The sequence below is a fragment of the Trachymyrmex cornetzi genome, unplaced genomic scaffold, assembly GCF_001594075.2.
Source record: "Trachymyrmex cornetzi isolate Tcor2-1 unplaced genomic scaffold, Tcor1.1 scaffold47, whole genome shotgun sequence".
Taxonomy (NCBI): domain Eukaryota; kingdom Metazoa; phylum Arthropoda; class Insecta; order Hymenoptera; family Formicidae; genus Trachymyrmex; species Trachymyrmex cornetzi.
The window spans coordinates 525,920-542,161 of record NW_017299509.1 but is presented as its reverse complement, the minus strand read 5'-3'; the positions used below and the strand labels follow the sequence as shown (position 1 = coordinate 542,161).

At 37.1% G+C, this 16,242-nt stretch overlaps 2 protein-coding genes across 2 annotated transcripts in view; both read left to right on the top strand.

The window, feature by feature from the left end:
- Window positions 1-4,664, top strand: part of Tdg (Thymine DNA glycosylase) — a 115,421-nt gene extending 110,757 nt beyond the window's left edge. Inside the window, exons 8-9 of the mRNA XM_018513575.1 lie at window positions 1,796-1,938; window positions 2,602-4,664. Of these exons, the coding sequence (XP_018369077.1) occupies window positions 1,796-1,938; window positions 2,602-4,581 (2,123 nt within the window). The 3' untranslated portion in view covers window positions 4,582-4,664. The remainder of the gene's footprint in view (window positions 1-1,795; window positions 1,939-2,601) is intronic.
- A 7,453-nt stretch (window positions 4,665-12,117) lies between these two features.
- Rpn7 (regulatory particle non-ATPase 7) lies at window positions 12,118-16,067 on the top strand. Its single transcript, XM_018513466.1, has 5 exons — window positions 12,118-12,379; window positions 12,781-13,132; window positions 13,214-13,542; window positions 13,617-13,785; window positions 15,723-16,067. Exons 1-5 carry the CDS (start codon window positions 12,235-12,237, stop codon window positions 15,895-15,897), a joined length of 1,170 nt encoding a protein of 389 aa, XP_018368968.1. The 5' UTR covers window positions 12,118-12,234; the 3' UTR covers window positions 15,898-16,067.
- Window positions 16,068-16,242: the final 175 nt, after the last annotated feature.

Here is a 16,242-nt window from a genome sequence, read left to right as displayed (position 1 = left end):
AATCATTAGGAGCGGGCGAGAGCAGTAATAATTAATAGCCAATAAACTACTCATCGGCAATGTCCCCGTGTTTCAGTAAAATTGCCGTCTCTACTTTTTTCGCGAGAAGTTGGAGTCGTCCGGTGGAACATCGAACGTCAAGTCCCGCTAAAATAAAGTAGCCGATAAATTAATGACGCCGGAAGTATAAAAGCGGAGTAGAGGTCGAATACTTTTCTCACCGCTTCAAATGAGATTAGTTAATTACGGTTGGTCACCAGCTACGCATTTAAATATCACTGATTCGCGTATCCGTCAACCGGAACGCGTATCAATACTTTCAGCACTTGGAAAATGATGCGAAAAGGATGCGAATGTAGTGGAGATTCTGTACGAGCGTATTTCAAGAGGCGTCGCTCTCTCCCCTCCCTCTAAATTCAAGAGAGAAACAATTGAATTATGGAAATTATTTTTGCGACAAAAAATTAACTCAAACAGCAGAAAATCTAAATCGAGATGTAAGACGTCGAAAAGACATTTTGCGAGAACCTTTTAAAAGGCTTCTAAGATTAATTTCTATCAATAAATAAATTTCTATCAATAGATTAACTTCGATCTCTCGAGTTTATTTAGTTTTTATTTATCCTTTTTTAATTCTTAGAATTAGAAGATGATAAAAAATAAGTTAAACCAAGATTAAAGTTAATGTATGTTGATAGGAATGAACATTTTTCATTTTCTGAATGAATTTACGGGTTAGACTTAACCAGAAATAATGGAAAAATATTAATTTTTCTCGCTATGGTTAATCACTAAACTGATGATTTTGTATAAATTAGAATAATTTTTAAAATTATTCACTACAAAACTATCAGTCCATTAATTAACCATAGCTGAAAAACACTTTTACATTATCATCAAATTAAGTCTAAACTACCAATTAATCAGAAAAGCCAGACGTCAAAGACGTCTTATATCCTGATTTTAGGCTTTGTGTTGTCGTGAACACTCGTTGACCAATGCCTCGCTTACATTAATATTCCCTAACACATCTTTTACGTAAGTAGCTTAATAAATTTTATGTAAATTTATGCCCCTCTCTACTAAAATTCTATTTTTAAAAAATTCTATTTACGACATATCCTGCTACAATCAGTCAAAAATAATGCAAATACAGAAATTAATGAATTAGAATCTCGAGTAACTGCATAATTCCAGAATGACTTAATTTCTGTAATTGAGACAATTATAGCTGCATCTGTACTTACGTCGATTATACCGTGCAGAAATCGTTTTGTTTACCTTACATTATTCGATTGTTACGTTTTTCGTAATAGAGAATATCTTAAATTATTATTACTAAGTACTCTTTTATTAAATTGCAACGCGATAATTTTTCTCTCGTTTACAAAAATATATAGAATGGATGAATTGCATGATATAAATAGCATTCACGAATGAACGCGAGGATAAAGAGGAGCGATAGGTGTAATCTGTAATCAATGACTTTATGTAATAATGTCTATATTTATAAGTTAGGGTAATTATAGGCAAGCGTAAATGTACTGCCTATGCTATAAAATTTGAATTTAATTGAATTTGCTTTAAAGTTTTTAAAATATATTAGAGGTAAAAAAGAATATTAAAAAGAAAGAGATAACAAGTGCTATTTGTTTATGTTAATCGGTCACATTACTTTATAATTAATTCCTTTTTATTTGATTGTTAATAATCAGTACTATATATCAAAATTGTAATATATTTACTTATAACTGTATTAATTATATTTATATTAATTATTGTTTTTATTTTACAGGTAGTCACATTTTGCTCGAGAAATTACGAAAGTATAAGCCAAAAATTGCAGTATTCAACGGCAAACTCATATACGAAGTATTCTCGGGAAAGAAGGAATTTGGGTTTGGCAGACAACCGAACCTCGTCGACGGCACCAATACGGTAAAATAGCTTACATTTTTCTTCATGCTCTTGCACTGAAAAAATATTCTGCGTAACGCAAAATTCAAAAATTCCTCGAGGAAAATCATTTAAAGGAATTCTAAAACATTCGGACGTTTCACGCAACTTTACTTGCTTTTTGTGTTGCTCAGAATATTAGAAATGAGATCTGTTTTCTGTTCCTGTACTAGACTGCACTAGAACTCTTTTTCTCGTTTTTGACAAATATCGAATCTTTCTCACTCTCTCTCCACTTTCAGTTCCAAAAGTGTACACTAATTCAGCCACAGAAAACAGACCTCTGATACCTATAATTTCAGTGAATTCAGTGAGAATGTAGGTCTCGGACAACATGTTATCATAAATAAACAGAGATCATTTTCGCTATATTTTGACTGTGCCATTTGAACTCAACGAAATTATTTTACCATAAGAATTTTACTGGATCGTATATTTGAAAATTCAACAGTAAGAAATATAATTAACGACCGTAACGATCAAAACTAGATCTTTAATGTTCAAATAATTCAATCTGAATTACTATGTATACTATATATGTAATTATTTTCTATTTACCATACATGTATGAAATTTTAATGTTTATGATTTTAATGACATAATCGTCTAGGCAAAATCCTCACTTCTCGATGTTGTGTATTGCAGTACATGTGGGTTATGCCCTCAAGCAGCGCGAGGTGTGCTCAACTACCACGTGCTGCTGACAAGGTGCCATATTACGCTGCCCTGAAGAAGTTCCGCGACTACCTAAACGGTACGATCACGCACTTGGACGAATCAGACATCGTATTCGCCGATTCAAAGCTCAAGAAAAAGGAACACGAACCGATCGAGGATAAGAAGCCAGTGTTTACCGACGATTTGCCCGACGGTGAGAGCCGAATCACGGAGATCAACGGCATGGGAATTAAGCAGGAGACGGGCGTGTTACCTGGCAAGAAGAAACGCGGAAGACCGAAAAAGATAAAAAATCCAGAGGATCAGCCACCGCCGGATCCTGAAAAGCTGGACGCAAACGGCGAGGTTATTAAAAAACGTCGCGGTCGTCCGAAAAAGATCCATCAACAGCAAAAGCAAATGGAGCGGGAGAACCGTGAGAGAGAGCAGCAACAGCAACAGCATCAGGTGATGGGCCACTTGAACGACGGGTACAGTAACGTGTCGAACTGCTTTTCGCCACCACTGATGTCACCTCCAAAGTTCCAGCATATGGCGCCGTACGCGCCGACGATGAATGACGGCTTCTTCGGCCAGGGGATAAACGACAATAGCCCGTACAATATGAGCGCGAAGCAAAGCCCTGTGCACCTGCAGCAGCATTACAGCCAGAGCCCCAAGTCCATGTCGCTGTCGTTCACGCACTCGGACTTATCGTCGGAAATCAATACTGCAATCTCGTCGGAGAACAATCTCGAGCCGTCGCCTTTGACGTCGCCTAGCGTCGAGCATCCGGACTTTGAACCGCCCACCAGCATGTCGCAGCAAAACATGGGCAACGACCATCGTCAGTATAATCCGGCCGGAGGGCCCGATCCGACGGGTCACCATGGCAGTCCTGGCACGCCGTCCCATAACAGCTACGCCAACTACATGGGTTACCACGAGCAGCCACCAGACGCGCATAATCCGCATCCGCATCAGACGACATCGACGCCTCTCAGCCAGACCGCCGAGGAGCACTCCCATCATTCGCATCCAACGCCGCCGCATCCACATACGCCCACCCATACGTCCATGTCGCCGCACCATCCGCACGAGCAATACGTCATCAAGAGGAACTCCGGCCAGGACGTGGCGTCTAAGAGTCTGAGCGACCTAGAATCCCTCGTGGACCAGATCCCGAGTATAGCCGATGGCGGTAGTCAGCGTCTGCAACATGCGCATCCGGGTATGCCGGGCGACGATAGCATGGGGGACAAGTTGGACCACCATCAGTCCTACATGTCCGGTTTCGGCGGCATGCAGGCTGGACCAGCTGGAATGGCCAATTACAGTCCACCGTTGCCGCCGGGTAGCGGAATCTATCCATCCTCGCTACACCACTCTCCCACCGACGCTGGCTACGGAGGTTTGTACGCTATGAACAGTCGTCATCATCAAGACTCTCAGCAACAGCAGCAGCAGCAGCCACAGCATCAACAACAGCAGCAACAGCAGCAACAACAGCAGCAGCACAGCAAATCCTACACGGTGGAAAATCTCGCGTCCAGTAACTACACCCCTAGCATGAATCACGGACACCCCAGCAACTCTTACCCCAACATCATAACCGGGCACTATCCGGTGCCGATGGGCTCGACCAATGGGTACCTGTTCGGAGGCCTCGAGACAAGCTTGATGCAGCGTACGTACGGAATTGGTGGGATGAGCGGCATGAGTAGCATGCATCCATCCGCCGCCCTCGGCCACCCGATGGCGGGCAATCCGTATCCGTACAACGGCTCGTACTCAAGCTCGTTCGACGCTTATCCAGCGCCACCGACGGGCATACACGCGCCCAGCGCCAATTACCCCGGCTACGTCGGCACGGCTGGCGCGGCGTCCAGCAGCACCACCACGCCGCCGTCCTACCTCGCACCGTCGCACCACAGACCGCCGGTCGACCTCTCCTACGACGGTGTATGATAATCGATGTGAGATACCGTTCGCCGACCCACCACCACCACCAGCCCCCGATGATCCTATCTCTTTCTCTCTCCATCTCCATCTCCATCCCGTCCCATCCTCACCGACCTCACCGACCTCACCTCCGCGCCTGCCGATCGCCTCCTGTGCGCGCGCGCGAGCGACGCACGTATCCGCCGCGTTTATCTTTTCTACGTATTTTTACACACGTCTTTTAAGACACGGCTCTCAACGTGTCGGGGTCGCACCGTCGCGCGTCGTCCCCCCCCGAATCGCCGTTCCTTCATCCCCGTCATTTTCTCTCTTTAAATCGCTCTCTCCGCGAAATCACCCTCCGCGAGATGCTATCTCCAATCTGCGCGCAATCTTTCGCTCTTTGTCGATCCATTTGCCGCACGATACTCTATTTCCTCTTTTTCACTTACCTTTGCTCAAGCCAGTTCTATGTACAAAGCACCCCAGAATTGGCGAAAAATGGATATACACATTTTTCCTCTCACCGAGATAACATCGAGATAACTCTGATAGCAATAATGAACTATTATCCGAATTATTATTAGATAGTACATCTAATGCATTTTCTTTCAGATGGATACTACTTTAAGAATCTGAAGCTTAGTTCCTAAGATATTGAAACCGAGATTTGAAACATTGTGTGAAAATGAAGATGTCCTCCCTACCAAAAATGAAACGTAAGACAAAAAAGAATGCAAGTCGAATGTAAAGGGAGAGTGATAGAAGCGTAAGCAAACGTAAGCAATACTCTAAGGAGATTGGAACGATGTAATGTAAAAGAAGCATTAAAATGCTTTACCCTTCTTTTACATTCTATTATTTCAATTCATTACGTACCTTAAATCGTTTGCTTATGTTTCTGTCACTATCTTTACGTTCGATTTCCGCTCCTTTTTCTCTTGTGCTTTATTTTCGCCAGGAATTCGAGGCATGCATGCTGTATCGTGTCTATATTGCGTCAATTTTGGGGCAGCCTATGCAACTGTCGGTCTTTCATTTCAACGTCTCTCCACTCTTTCTCCCTGCATCTCGCTTCTCTCGTACTCAATTTTTTTTTTATCACGCTCTCGATATGTGATTACGCCGTGAGTAATTACGGGCGCGCGGCTCGGGAACGGGAAAACCACTGGTGAAACGCGACTAGCGCACGCAACGAACGAGAATTGTAAGGGTAGATCAGGTTCGCCGATCGCGTTCTGTACCGATCCGATCGCTAAAATACACTTACACGGGCACGCATTCTGATAACCATAACGATAAATGACCTTAATACCGAACAGATCACGGATTACGAATTCGGCCGACGTAGCCAAGGTCGGGTAAACATGTAATTACGCTATTCTTCTTTCCTACATCGATTAGGAAGTATCGACCACACTGATTGCTACGAGCATATCTACGAGCTTTAACCGAAACCATGTTTCCGTAAACTCTTTCGTATTTCGAAGGGCATTCAATATTGCAAATAGGGTATATAGATGGGTATGTATCCTAATTTGTAATTGCAAATTGTTATCTTCGAAAGTCAATAAGAAACGACGCAACATAAAGTAAAACACAAAGTCCAAAATATTACCGATTATATCGAAACAAGTATAATTTCGACTAATTCAAATTCTCGATGCACAGGAAATAAATGATTTGTTAGATAATTAATTTAGTTTAATCAATGACCATTAGTTATTGTGCAATAGTTATTGTACATTGATTGATTTTTCACTTAATATTTCTCTTATTTATAAATGATATTGTGATGTTATCATTTTATATAAAATATATAACGTTATATATTATTTATATATATATATATATATTATATATTGTTTATATATAATATTATCTATTTTATATTATAAAAATGACATGATAAAGTATAATATTATTTATTGAGAATAACGAGAGTGCAATAAGATTTTTGTGATAATGTTATAAAAATGACTTTTCCGTGTCTATCAGAAATGGAATTAATCGAATTTATACCGGTTTCGTTACGACAAAAAAGAACGCGCTACGATTGTACGATTAGAATAATAGCATCGATCATTTACTTATCATTTATGTATCGCATTGCGTCTTAATACCATTAGCCTGTTGTAATGTTATTAATGTGTTGCGTATTTGATTAATTAACACGTCAAATGCTGCACTTTATATGACGATGCAATTTCACGTCATCGGAATTGCTATCTTAATTTCTCTAAAAAATCGACGATTTGCTTCGTTTTACAATTTTACGTGATAGGGCGCACGTAATATTATTTGTTAGAAGCGATATTTATATACAATTTTTTCATTATTCAGCTTTTAACACAGAAATGATCGAAGAATTGATTATCTTGACGGAAGAAGAGAAATCCGCCGAGAGATTTATCTTTTATAAACTTGTAACTAAGGAGTCATCTCCTCTCGATGAGCAATCGTTCTCATTTCGATCGTGCACCGAGCCGAGCTTAATCGAATTGAAAGTTTCAAGTTCACGAGGAACTCTGTAGTTCGCTCGGTTGTGCCATAATGAGGTATCGTTGCTAATATAGCAAATTAGTCTAAGTAAAAGTGATAGAAGGGACGCACGTAAATAATTGTTGACCCATCGAAAAATTACGAAGCTCGGTTGTGAAATTACGATTTTACGTACCCTCTCACGTTTCTACGAGTCCGTGTTCGTTATCATACAGCAACAGAAGTTGAAATAAGAACGCGATCAATCGATTAGATATCCTTGCGTTCGAAGCATCATCGTTTCTGAACGCGCGAATCTGCATCGACCATTATCAGCGCGGTCGGATGTTTCTTAGCCCGAATAAAAGATACGCTATCATTTCTTTCGTTTATTCTTTTTTTTCTTGCCACGCACAGAGTGTTCCAGATGAAATAATTTTCCAATTTCCGTTTTTGTTTATTTTCCACCGAAAAATCACATCTCCTCATCGCGCTCTAACGAGAGATGAGCGCGTGGAAAAAATGTCACCAAATTGCGCGCCGCGCGTCGCTCTCGCGCTCGCAGCACGTGAGCTTTTTTTAACAGAGTAAATATTAATCGTTATCGTCATTGTATCGTTAAGGTTACTGCACATAGCAAGGAAAAAAAAAATCAAGCCCGATTGCGTCGGTGCATCTTCAATCGTGGCACGACCACTTTCGTCAACGTTGGTCAAATTTAACCGTAGTTTAATCCTTATCCGGGGAAAAAGGAACTCTATTTCTCGAACGCGACATTCAGAAGGAAAGTATAAAAAGTGTTATATAAAAGTATCACGCGATTAAAAGTTTCCTTTGTATTCGTTTCCTCCCGCAATCGGATAAAGTCAATTTCGCATGAAAGAAACCGTTGAATTGTAGATGTAACTTAAACGTTATGCTAATTCAAGTGCTGTACGTTATTTCCATTTAATATTTCGAGACTTCGGATATTCTTGCGTTAAAAATTCCAAATTTCGAGAGAATATATTTATTCGCGCGACGTTTGACCAGCGTTATTTAATTATAGAAATGAGAAATAACTTATTTATCTCCTTCTCGGGAAAATGAGGGGACTAGAAGGAGACAGAAAATCGATTAAACTAAGGTTGATGTTAATCGATGTTAATAGAACCGGCCTTGCAACTCGCGCGCGGGACGGAATTCGCCGACGATCGACCGAATTATAACTTGAACCTTGGTAAGAGAGACCGTCCGCGCGACCGGATGCCAAGCTTACTTTAACGTAAGAAGATGTATGAGCCCAAAACGTGAGAGGCAGAAGAAGGAAGAGACTATTCGTGTGTACTTTAATTGTTTTATCATCACCGCGCCATCCACTTTCGTACCTCGCGCCCGCAACAGCCATCGCCGTTTTCTCGTTGCAACTCTGGCTATTATTTATCGTTACAACTCGATATCGCTGTGGAGTTACGTCGTTATTAACATAGTCGCGTTACGTTGTCTCGTTAATTATATTCTGTTATGCGTTTCGCATTTTGCCGAAAGTCACTATATATTAATACACGATTATATGAAAACGAACACACGCATTTACGCGCACCACACACACACACGCATACGCACCCGCGCGCGAACACACATACACACACACACACACACACACACACACTGACATGACGCACACAAAACATACGTACACTTACATGCAGTCGTAATAGATATAGCTGGCATTAATCGGCATCCTCCTTTGTCGCTGACCGACGCTGTAAAGTGACGCATCTGGCATGATTATAAATATATATACAGATATAAATATATAAATATATAAATATATATATAGATATTATATAAATATAAACTATAAATATATTATATATGTAAGGATAAGCGAGCAACATTTATCTCGGGTGAAATCACCTAGGATGTGTCGAGACATTTAAGATGATGCACAGGGTATAGATGAGAATCGTTGATATAATAACTGATGTCTATATTATAGATGTTTCTTTCGTTCCATCATCGGCCTCAACGTACACACACACACATAGACATAAATTACATAATATCTGTACACAGACGTACACACACACACAACACACACATATACAACACGCATACATATAAACGTACAGACACGATCACGAGTCACGAGTACATACGATCGAAGTTTATTGTAGTAGATGTTTTTCAGAAATCCAATCCGATTCCGGACGGCGGCCAAGAATAATAGATGTCATCGGTGTGTTAGTCGCGCAACAACGTTCATCGATTCGCAATCGAAAAGATGAGGATTAATATACACATAACTCTGGCCGGTCGGTGCGACCGGCACATCCAACCGCACTACTAATTAATTGACTCTTCGATTAATCAAATTAACTAACTGATTGTAAATTGATCGCTCTATATTAAGGACTTTACTATTAAGTATAAATATATATTATACAGATATATAAAAGTGTGGATTCGCTGTTGAACGTGTCGAATTAAACAAAGCAAAAAAGAAAAAAAGAACAAAATCCGAGAGTTAAGTAAGCGAGTAAGAGAGCTTGGGCCGGGATTTGTGCCGGCCTCCGACATATTTTTTAATCGCTTCGAACCTCTATTATTCTACCTATTAATTAAACGTAACGGTGTATCTACGTGTGCGTTCGAACGATCGGCCTGATCCGTATCGCGGATCCGCTCTGCCAAGTGCCAGCTCCTGTCGTCGATCGGGTCGCGATCGCTCGGGCAGTCGAGATGTGTTCTGTAATCTGAATTAACGAATGTACTTTTCGAATATTCATCGCTCCTACGAAATATCGCGGGATAAGGAAGGGTGACAGATGCTCTCGTCGACTGCAGCTTTGACGATAGCTCGAAAGAAAAGAAAAGAAAAAAAAATGAATAAGAAAAAGAGATTTTTCCCTTGCTCTTTTGCCGCCCGATCCTAACGAAGCCCACGCAGATCTCCAACGGACGTTACATTGGGTGCTCAGTGGATACCCGAGTATCCCGCAATATGTAAATCTGTATGTCTCTGCTCGTACTACTACGATATTTTATGTGAAAAATGAATTGTTACAAAATACATTACTGATATAACACCGAAAGTGAATGGTAATTCTTTACCCGAAAGAAGTCTTTCTTTCTCGAACGGCAAGCGAACGGTGACGTTAATCGGGAACTATAATAATAAGTTATTACGGTCTCTTTATCCCTCGGTGCAATGTCATGCGGCCTTTTTATAACAGAGTATACGAAGGAGCGTAATGATCATTAATGACACTGCGAGATATTCGGAGGTCTAAATACTTAATCAATACTATGATTATCTGCGTGTCGACCGATCTCTTTTTTTTACATTTCAATCACACGCACGTATATGTATATATATAATATATAGATGTATATAAGCGATCGAAAAAGTAGATGGGAAAATTAATTTAATTTTATTCTTTTTAAAGGGAATTATCCACGTAAAATATAAAAGTCATAAGAATATCATAAGGATATTATCATTACCTTATTTGTCATTTATAAGTTCATTTTTAAATATTAAATAACGTCATGATGACGTCCTATGATATTATTATGACTTAATTATAATTCTGCGTTTTACCTGGATAAGAATAATAAGATGGTTCAAATTAAATCATTCCCCGAGAATCTTTTATGATCCGAATCGTATATGTATATGCAGAATCGCGCGAAAATTCGATATCCTCGCCCATAATTTTCCAATGAGGCTAATAAGATAAATATTTTAATGAGCTAATTGTCTAGAATTTTAGATTTATTATCGAAGTCGATTAAGAGAACGAAGTTGATGTTGTGTGCGCGTTTATTATTATTAAAGAATCACGCTGTAAGCTGTGTGTCGTGTCAAATTGTTACATTACGTATATTAATTACGTATATTAAATTTTTTAAAAAAAGTAACAAGAAAAAGGAATTTATATGATGATGACGATTATTATTTTGCAAGGCCAGGCATGACGACACAATCAAGGTTTTTATTCTCCTACTGTTTCTGATTTCGGGAGATCGAATCTCTGCCATTTTCAATCCGTTTCGATTTCGCGGATCGTCAATCAGCTTCGCGAATATTAGAGAAATCAACAATTATTGGCAACAATCAAGCTCGAATCGTCAGCGCCTTTGCGTTTGAATCAGCTGTTGAATTCTCATGACGCGAATTGTAGGAATTAAATGTCAGTTTACTAATTCCACTTTATTATCGTCGTGAAGAAAAATAAGCGGAACTCCAGACGAGTGGAAATAATTTCGAGTATTGGAAGAATAGAATTTTTGATTGAAAAGGAAATGAAGGAACTAGACGTACCTAAATTAATGAAACAAACAAAGTCGATCTATCACCACGAGAGATTCTTCGTGTTTGATTTTTAAATACTAAATGAATTCTGTGGGAACAGATTTTCCTGTTTCTCTAGACTCATCTTGTCTCAGTCAATGGTAATATGTGTCAGAAAAAAAGTAAATTAATTAATTCGTTAAAGTAAACGGAGTGCTTTAGTCATTCCAGCCTAAGCAGAGCAGCAAGTCACGATAATATCAAAATAATATAAAAATGAATCGCAAATTGGGAGATGACTTGTGTTTTGCTTGAGCAGCCTCCTCTTTTATTTCTACTGTTGACGTGCTCAATAATAAGAGTTTTATCAGGTTACATAAGAGCAAATTTCGGAGCCCTGACTTTCAAAATTAACGAACGTTTAATTTAACAGTCTTGAGTTGCTGCATTTTGTCTATCTGCTTTTGAGATAGCATCTCAATTTTATCTTTTAAATACAGCCTTGTATAAATTATACTTCAATTTACTTTAATTAAATTCTCTATTCATCCGACTAATATTCTACATATTAATTTATAGAATTACGTTACTTCCGATTTCCTAAAAAATGGAAAAGAGTACATCATAATCTTTTATACCATCTCTCTCTCTCTCGCAAAATAATTTTGTAGATATTTTTCTAAGTGAGAATGACTAGCAAAAATTGAAGATTAAACGGGCGATAAATGCGATGGCGCCATCTATTGAAGCACCGTAAACGGAAAGATGGATACGGTGGCGCCATCTTCCGGAAATACTGCGAATTGAAAAGTCCTTTTAAGGAACCTGAAGTGTCTCGGATCACAAAGCTTCTTAACCTAAAAAGGGAAGGTGTCAATTCATTACGGACGACGTTCTATCGAATTATTTAATAATTCACAATGCCACTGGAGAATCTGGAGGAAGAGGGTTTAGAGAAGAATCCGAATTTGGAGTTGGCCCAGACGAAGTTCCTGTTGGGTCTCCGCGAACATGTAGATGATGCCTCTTTGAAGACCAAACTCCTAGATGCCATCAAAGCTGACAGTGAGACTGCATCTTTTTCTCTCGACTGCTTGTCACGTTATTTCGAAAAGTTTGATATAATTTTCGACAGCGTAACTTAATCTGTTTAACATAATACCTTGTCATTTCCTTCTTATCTCGATCTGTCGCTGGATACATCATCTCGTTATCTATTATTGTCCGAAACATAACCTCTACTATTAACTGCTTTGATCAATTTATTAATTCTTTAATGGATTGATTATATGTAATTCTTAATATAATTTCTGTTTTGAAATAAAAAATAAAGGTAATAATGTTTTTTAAAAATAGTCGTGGCTATTAACTGCTATGATCAATTTATTAATTTTTTAATAATTGATTATTATTTCTTTTAGTATAATTTGTATTTTGTAATAAATAAAGACAATTTTTGTACATAGATATGGCTCCGTTCTATGAAGAAGTTTGCAAAGACTTGAATTGGCCTGTGGACGAAACTCTTCTTGCAACGATGAAGACACATAATGTAGAACAGTTAAAGAAACTTGACGATGCTATCGAGGATGCTGAGAAAAATCTAGGCGAGATGGAGGTTCGGGAAGCCAACTTAAAGAAATCCGAATATCTCTGTCGAATAGGCGATAAAGAAGGTGCAATCTCAGCGTTTAGGAAAACGTATGACAAGACAGTATCATTAGGACACAGACTAGATATTATATTTCACAATATTAGGATTGGCTTGTTCTATCTAGATCATGATCACATCACTAGAAATATTGAGAAAGCTAAGAGGTAAGTGAAAGCAAAAAGATCTTTTTATATCAATTATCGTATACTTTGTAATAACTAATATATTTTGCTCATATTTTGCAGCTTGATAGAAGAAGGTGGTGATTGGGATAGACGAAATCGTTTGAAAGTTTATCAGGGAATATATTGCATAGCAGTTCGTAACTTCAAGGAAGCTGCAAACTTCTTTTTGGACACAATTAGCACATTTACGAGTTATGAGCTCATGGATTATAACACTTTTGTGAGATACACAGTATACTTAAGTATGATAAGTCTTCCACGGAATGAACTGAGAGACAAAATTATTAAGGGCTCCGAGATATTGGAGGTTCTTCACAGTAATTCAGACGTCAAGGATTACTTGTTCTCATTGTATAATTGTCATTATGCAGATTTTTTCAAGAATCTTGGTAAGTATGAAAGACGCAGTTTAAATTCTACTTTATATTTGAAGAATCCTGCAATTATTACAATAATGTTTCAGCGCATGTCGAAGGACTGCTGCGTCGAGATTATTTAATATTTCCTCATTATCGGTACTACGTTCGGGAGATGAGAATTCTCGCATATACACAACTATTGGAATCCTACCGGTCTTTAACTCTCCAGTATATGGCTGAAGCATTTGGTGTCACAGTGGAATACATTGATCAGTGAGTGATTGTTATCAATTTTAACGCAATTTAATTAAATCAACTAAAATGCTAATATGAATCTCTTTAGTTGTCAATAAATTATATATTCATAAGCAATGGAATACAACTTGTAAGCAATTATTTCAGTTTGTACTTGATTTTACTAATTATCACATTAAAGAGGACTCGCACAAATTCGGAATCGAAACTCGTCTACGAGTTTACATTTTACTTTTAACTTCGTTTGATTATTACTTCTTAATTGCTTGCAAATTATATTTTATCACTTATGAATATATAATTTATGCACTTATTATTAATAATCGCAGAAGTTCATATTTTATTTGTATTAAATTTGTTCTTGGAGTCACAAATATTATTAATATATTTTTTTTATTTTTTATTTAATTAAAAATACATAATAAAGAAAGGCTCAAATAATTCAAATAAAACAAAATATAATCAGAAGAGCTACAAGCCAAAACAAAACAAATTTTAATGTACATATGATACAGTTGATATTAAGTAAAATAAAAGTAAAAACAAAATAAAAATATGTCTACATCAAACTAACGTTTCGACCACCTTCGAGTCATTTTCAAAGTTATAAACAAGTATGTATATAAAAGCGGTTGACTACAATAGATTAACATAGATCATTAATTATAGAAATACAATGAAAATTATCAAAAATAGACCTTCCTTGTTCAGGCTCTGATTTCAATTATATGTGGTCGACGGAAGGTAGATCCTGAATTTACGCCAAACATTCAAATATCGCTGAATATCCAACAATGAATAGATGTAGTTATCAAAAAATAAATCTTGGATGTACGCCATGATTCGATTACAAAAAGTATTCGCCAAATATAAAAAAGTCACTGATGATGCTATTAAGTAAGCCAAAGTAAGAGTCCATCTTACAAAAAGTTAATCCAGATTCTACAGTATAAAAGTGAATAATACAGAGTGGTCCTTGTCGCAAATTTGTTTAAATTTAAATTTATTACAGTTTTAATCATTGACTCAATAATTTTTTCTGACGTTACTTTTTTATTTAATTTGACTGCGCTTTACTTTCTTAAGGTATGTTTTCTCTTTTAGTAGTAATTACTTTAGGTTCTGAACATTTTAATAGTTTTAACTTATTATATTCTGCGTTATCGTTTTTATCTATTTTATTTCGCATATTTTTTTATTGTTCTGAGGGAACTCCTTTTTATTTATATTACTGAATTTTACTATACACATATATGTTCACATGTTTTGTTGGTAACTAAATTTTATACATGTTTATTCTTATATTATTAAATTTTATACTGTAGAATCTGGATTAGCCTTTTGTAAGGACTGTTACTTTGGCTTACTTAATAGCATTATCAGCGATAATGTACTTTTGTACATTTGGCGAATACTTTTTGTAATCGAACCATGGCGTATATCCAGGATTTATTTTTTGATAACTACATCTATTCATTGTTGGATACTCAGCGATATTTGAATGTTTGGCGTAAATCCAGAATTTACCTTCCGTCGACTACATATAATTAAAATCATTGCCTGAACAACAAAGGTCTATTTTTAATAATTTTCATTGTACTTCTATAATTAATGATCTATATTAATCTATTGTAGTCAACCACTTTTATATAGATACTTGTTTATAACTTTGAAAATGATCCAAAGATGGTCGAAACGTTAGTTTGATGTAGACATATTTTTATTTTGTTTCTACTTTTATTTTACTTAATGTCAACTGTATCATATGTACATTAAAATTTGTTTTATTTAATTAAAGTTATAAACTCTCTGGCTTCACAGTTTAAGATTGTGTTTCAAAATCGACAAATAATCAATACAGTTTGCTTGAACTGGAAGTTGTATAAATTTACACAAAAATAGGCATCAAGGTCCACTGTTAATGCTCTTGAATGTTATTTTTTTTTTTTTTTTAGAGAACTGTCACGCTTTATAGCAGCAGGCCGATTACATTGCAAAGTCGATCGAGTTGGAGGAGTAGTCGAAACAAATCGACCGGATAGCAAGAATTGGCAATATCAAGCGATGGTGAAGCAAGGGGATCTTCTACTCAACAGGGTGCAGAAATTGTCGCGTGTTATTAATATTTAATTTCGTATATTTGTATAATCACAGAGATTATCTTACTATTGTATTAAAAAACAATCAAGATTGACTAAATGAATATCTATTGTATATCTGTTTTAAAGAGCCTGTATGTCAAGTTTTGGCTCAGATTTTGTAACAAAGAAAGCTAAAAGTCACGTTTGATTTTGTAAACAAGATACACGAATATTCCTTGTGGAATATATAATGTGATTTATTTATATTTTGCACCCTGAATATCCCCATCGTTGAGGTTAGTATTTATTTCTTCGCAATGAGTCAACAAACGTTACTTAAAAGAAAGTTAAATGACAGTGTCGTCCTTTATGTAGAATCAAAATAAATCTGTTT

Excerpts from the sequence above, each read along its gene's own strand:
- Rpn7 (XM_018513466.1), top strand. The coding sequence starts at position 12,235 with ATGCCACTGGAGAATCTGGAGGAAGAGGGTTTAGAGAAGAATCCGAAT. Across the intron at positions 13,133-13,213 it reads AATATTGAGAAAGCTAAGAG|CTTGATAGAAGAAGGTGGTG; the intron begins GTAAGTGAAAGC and ends CATATTTTGCAG. Across the intron at positions 13,543-13,616 it reads AGATTTTTTCAAGAATCTTG|CGCATGTCGAAGGACTGCTG; the intron begins GTAAGTATGAAA and ends ATAATGTTTCAG.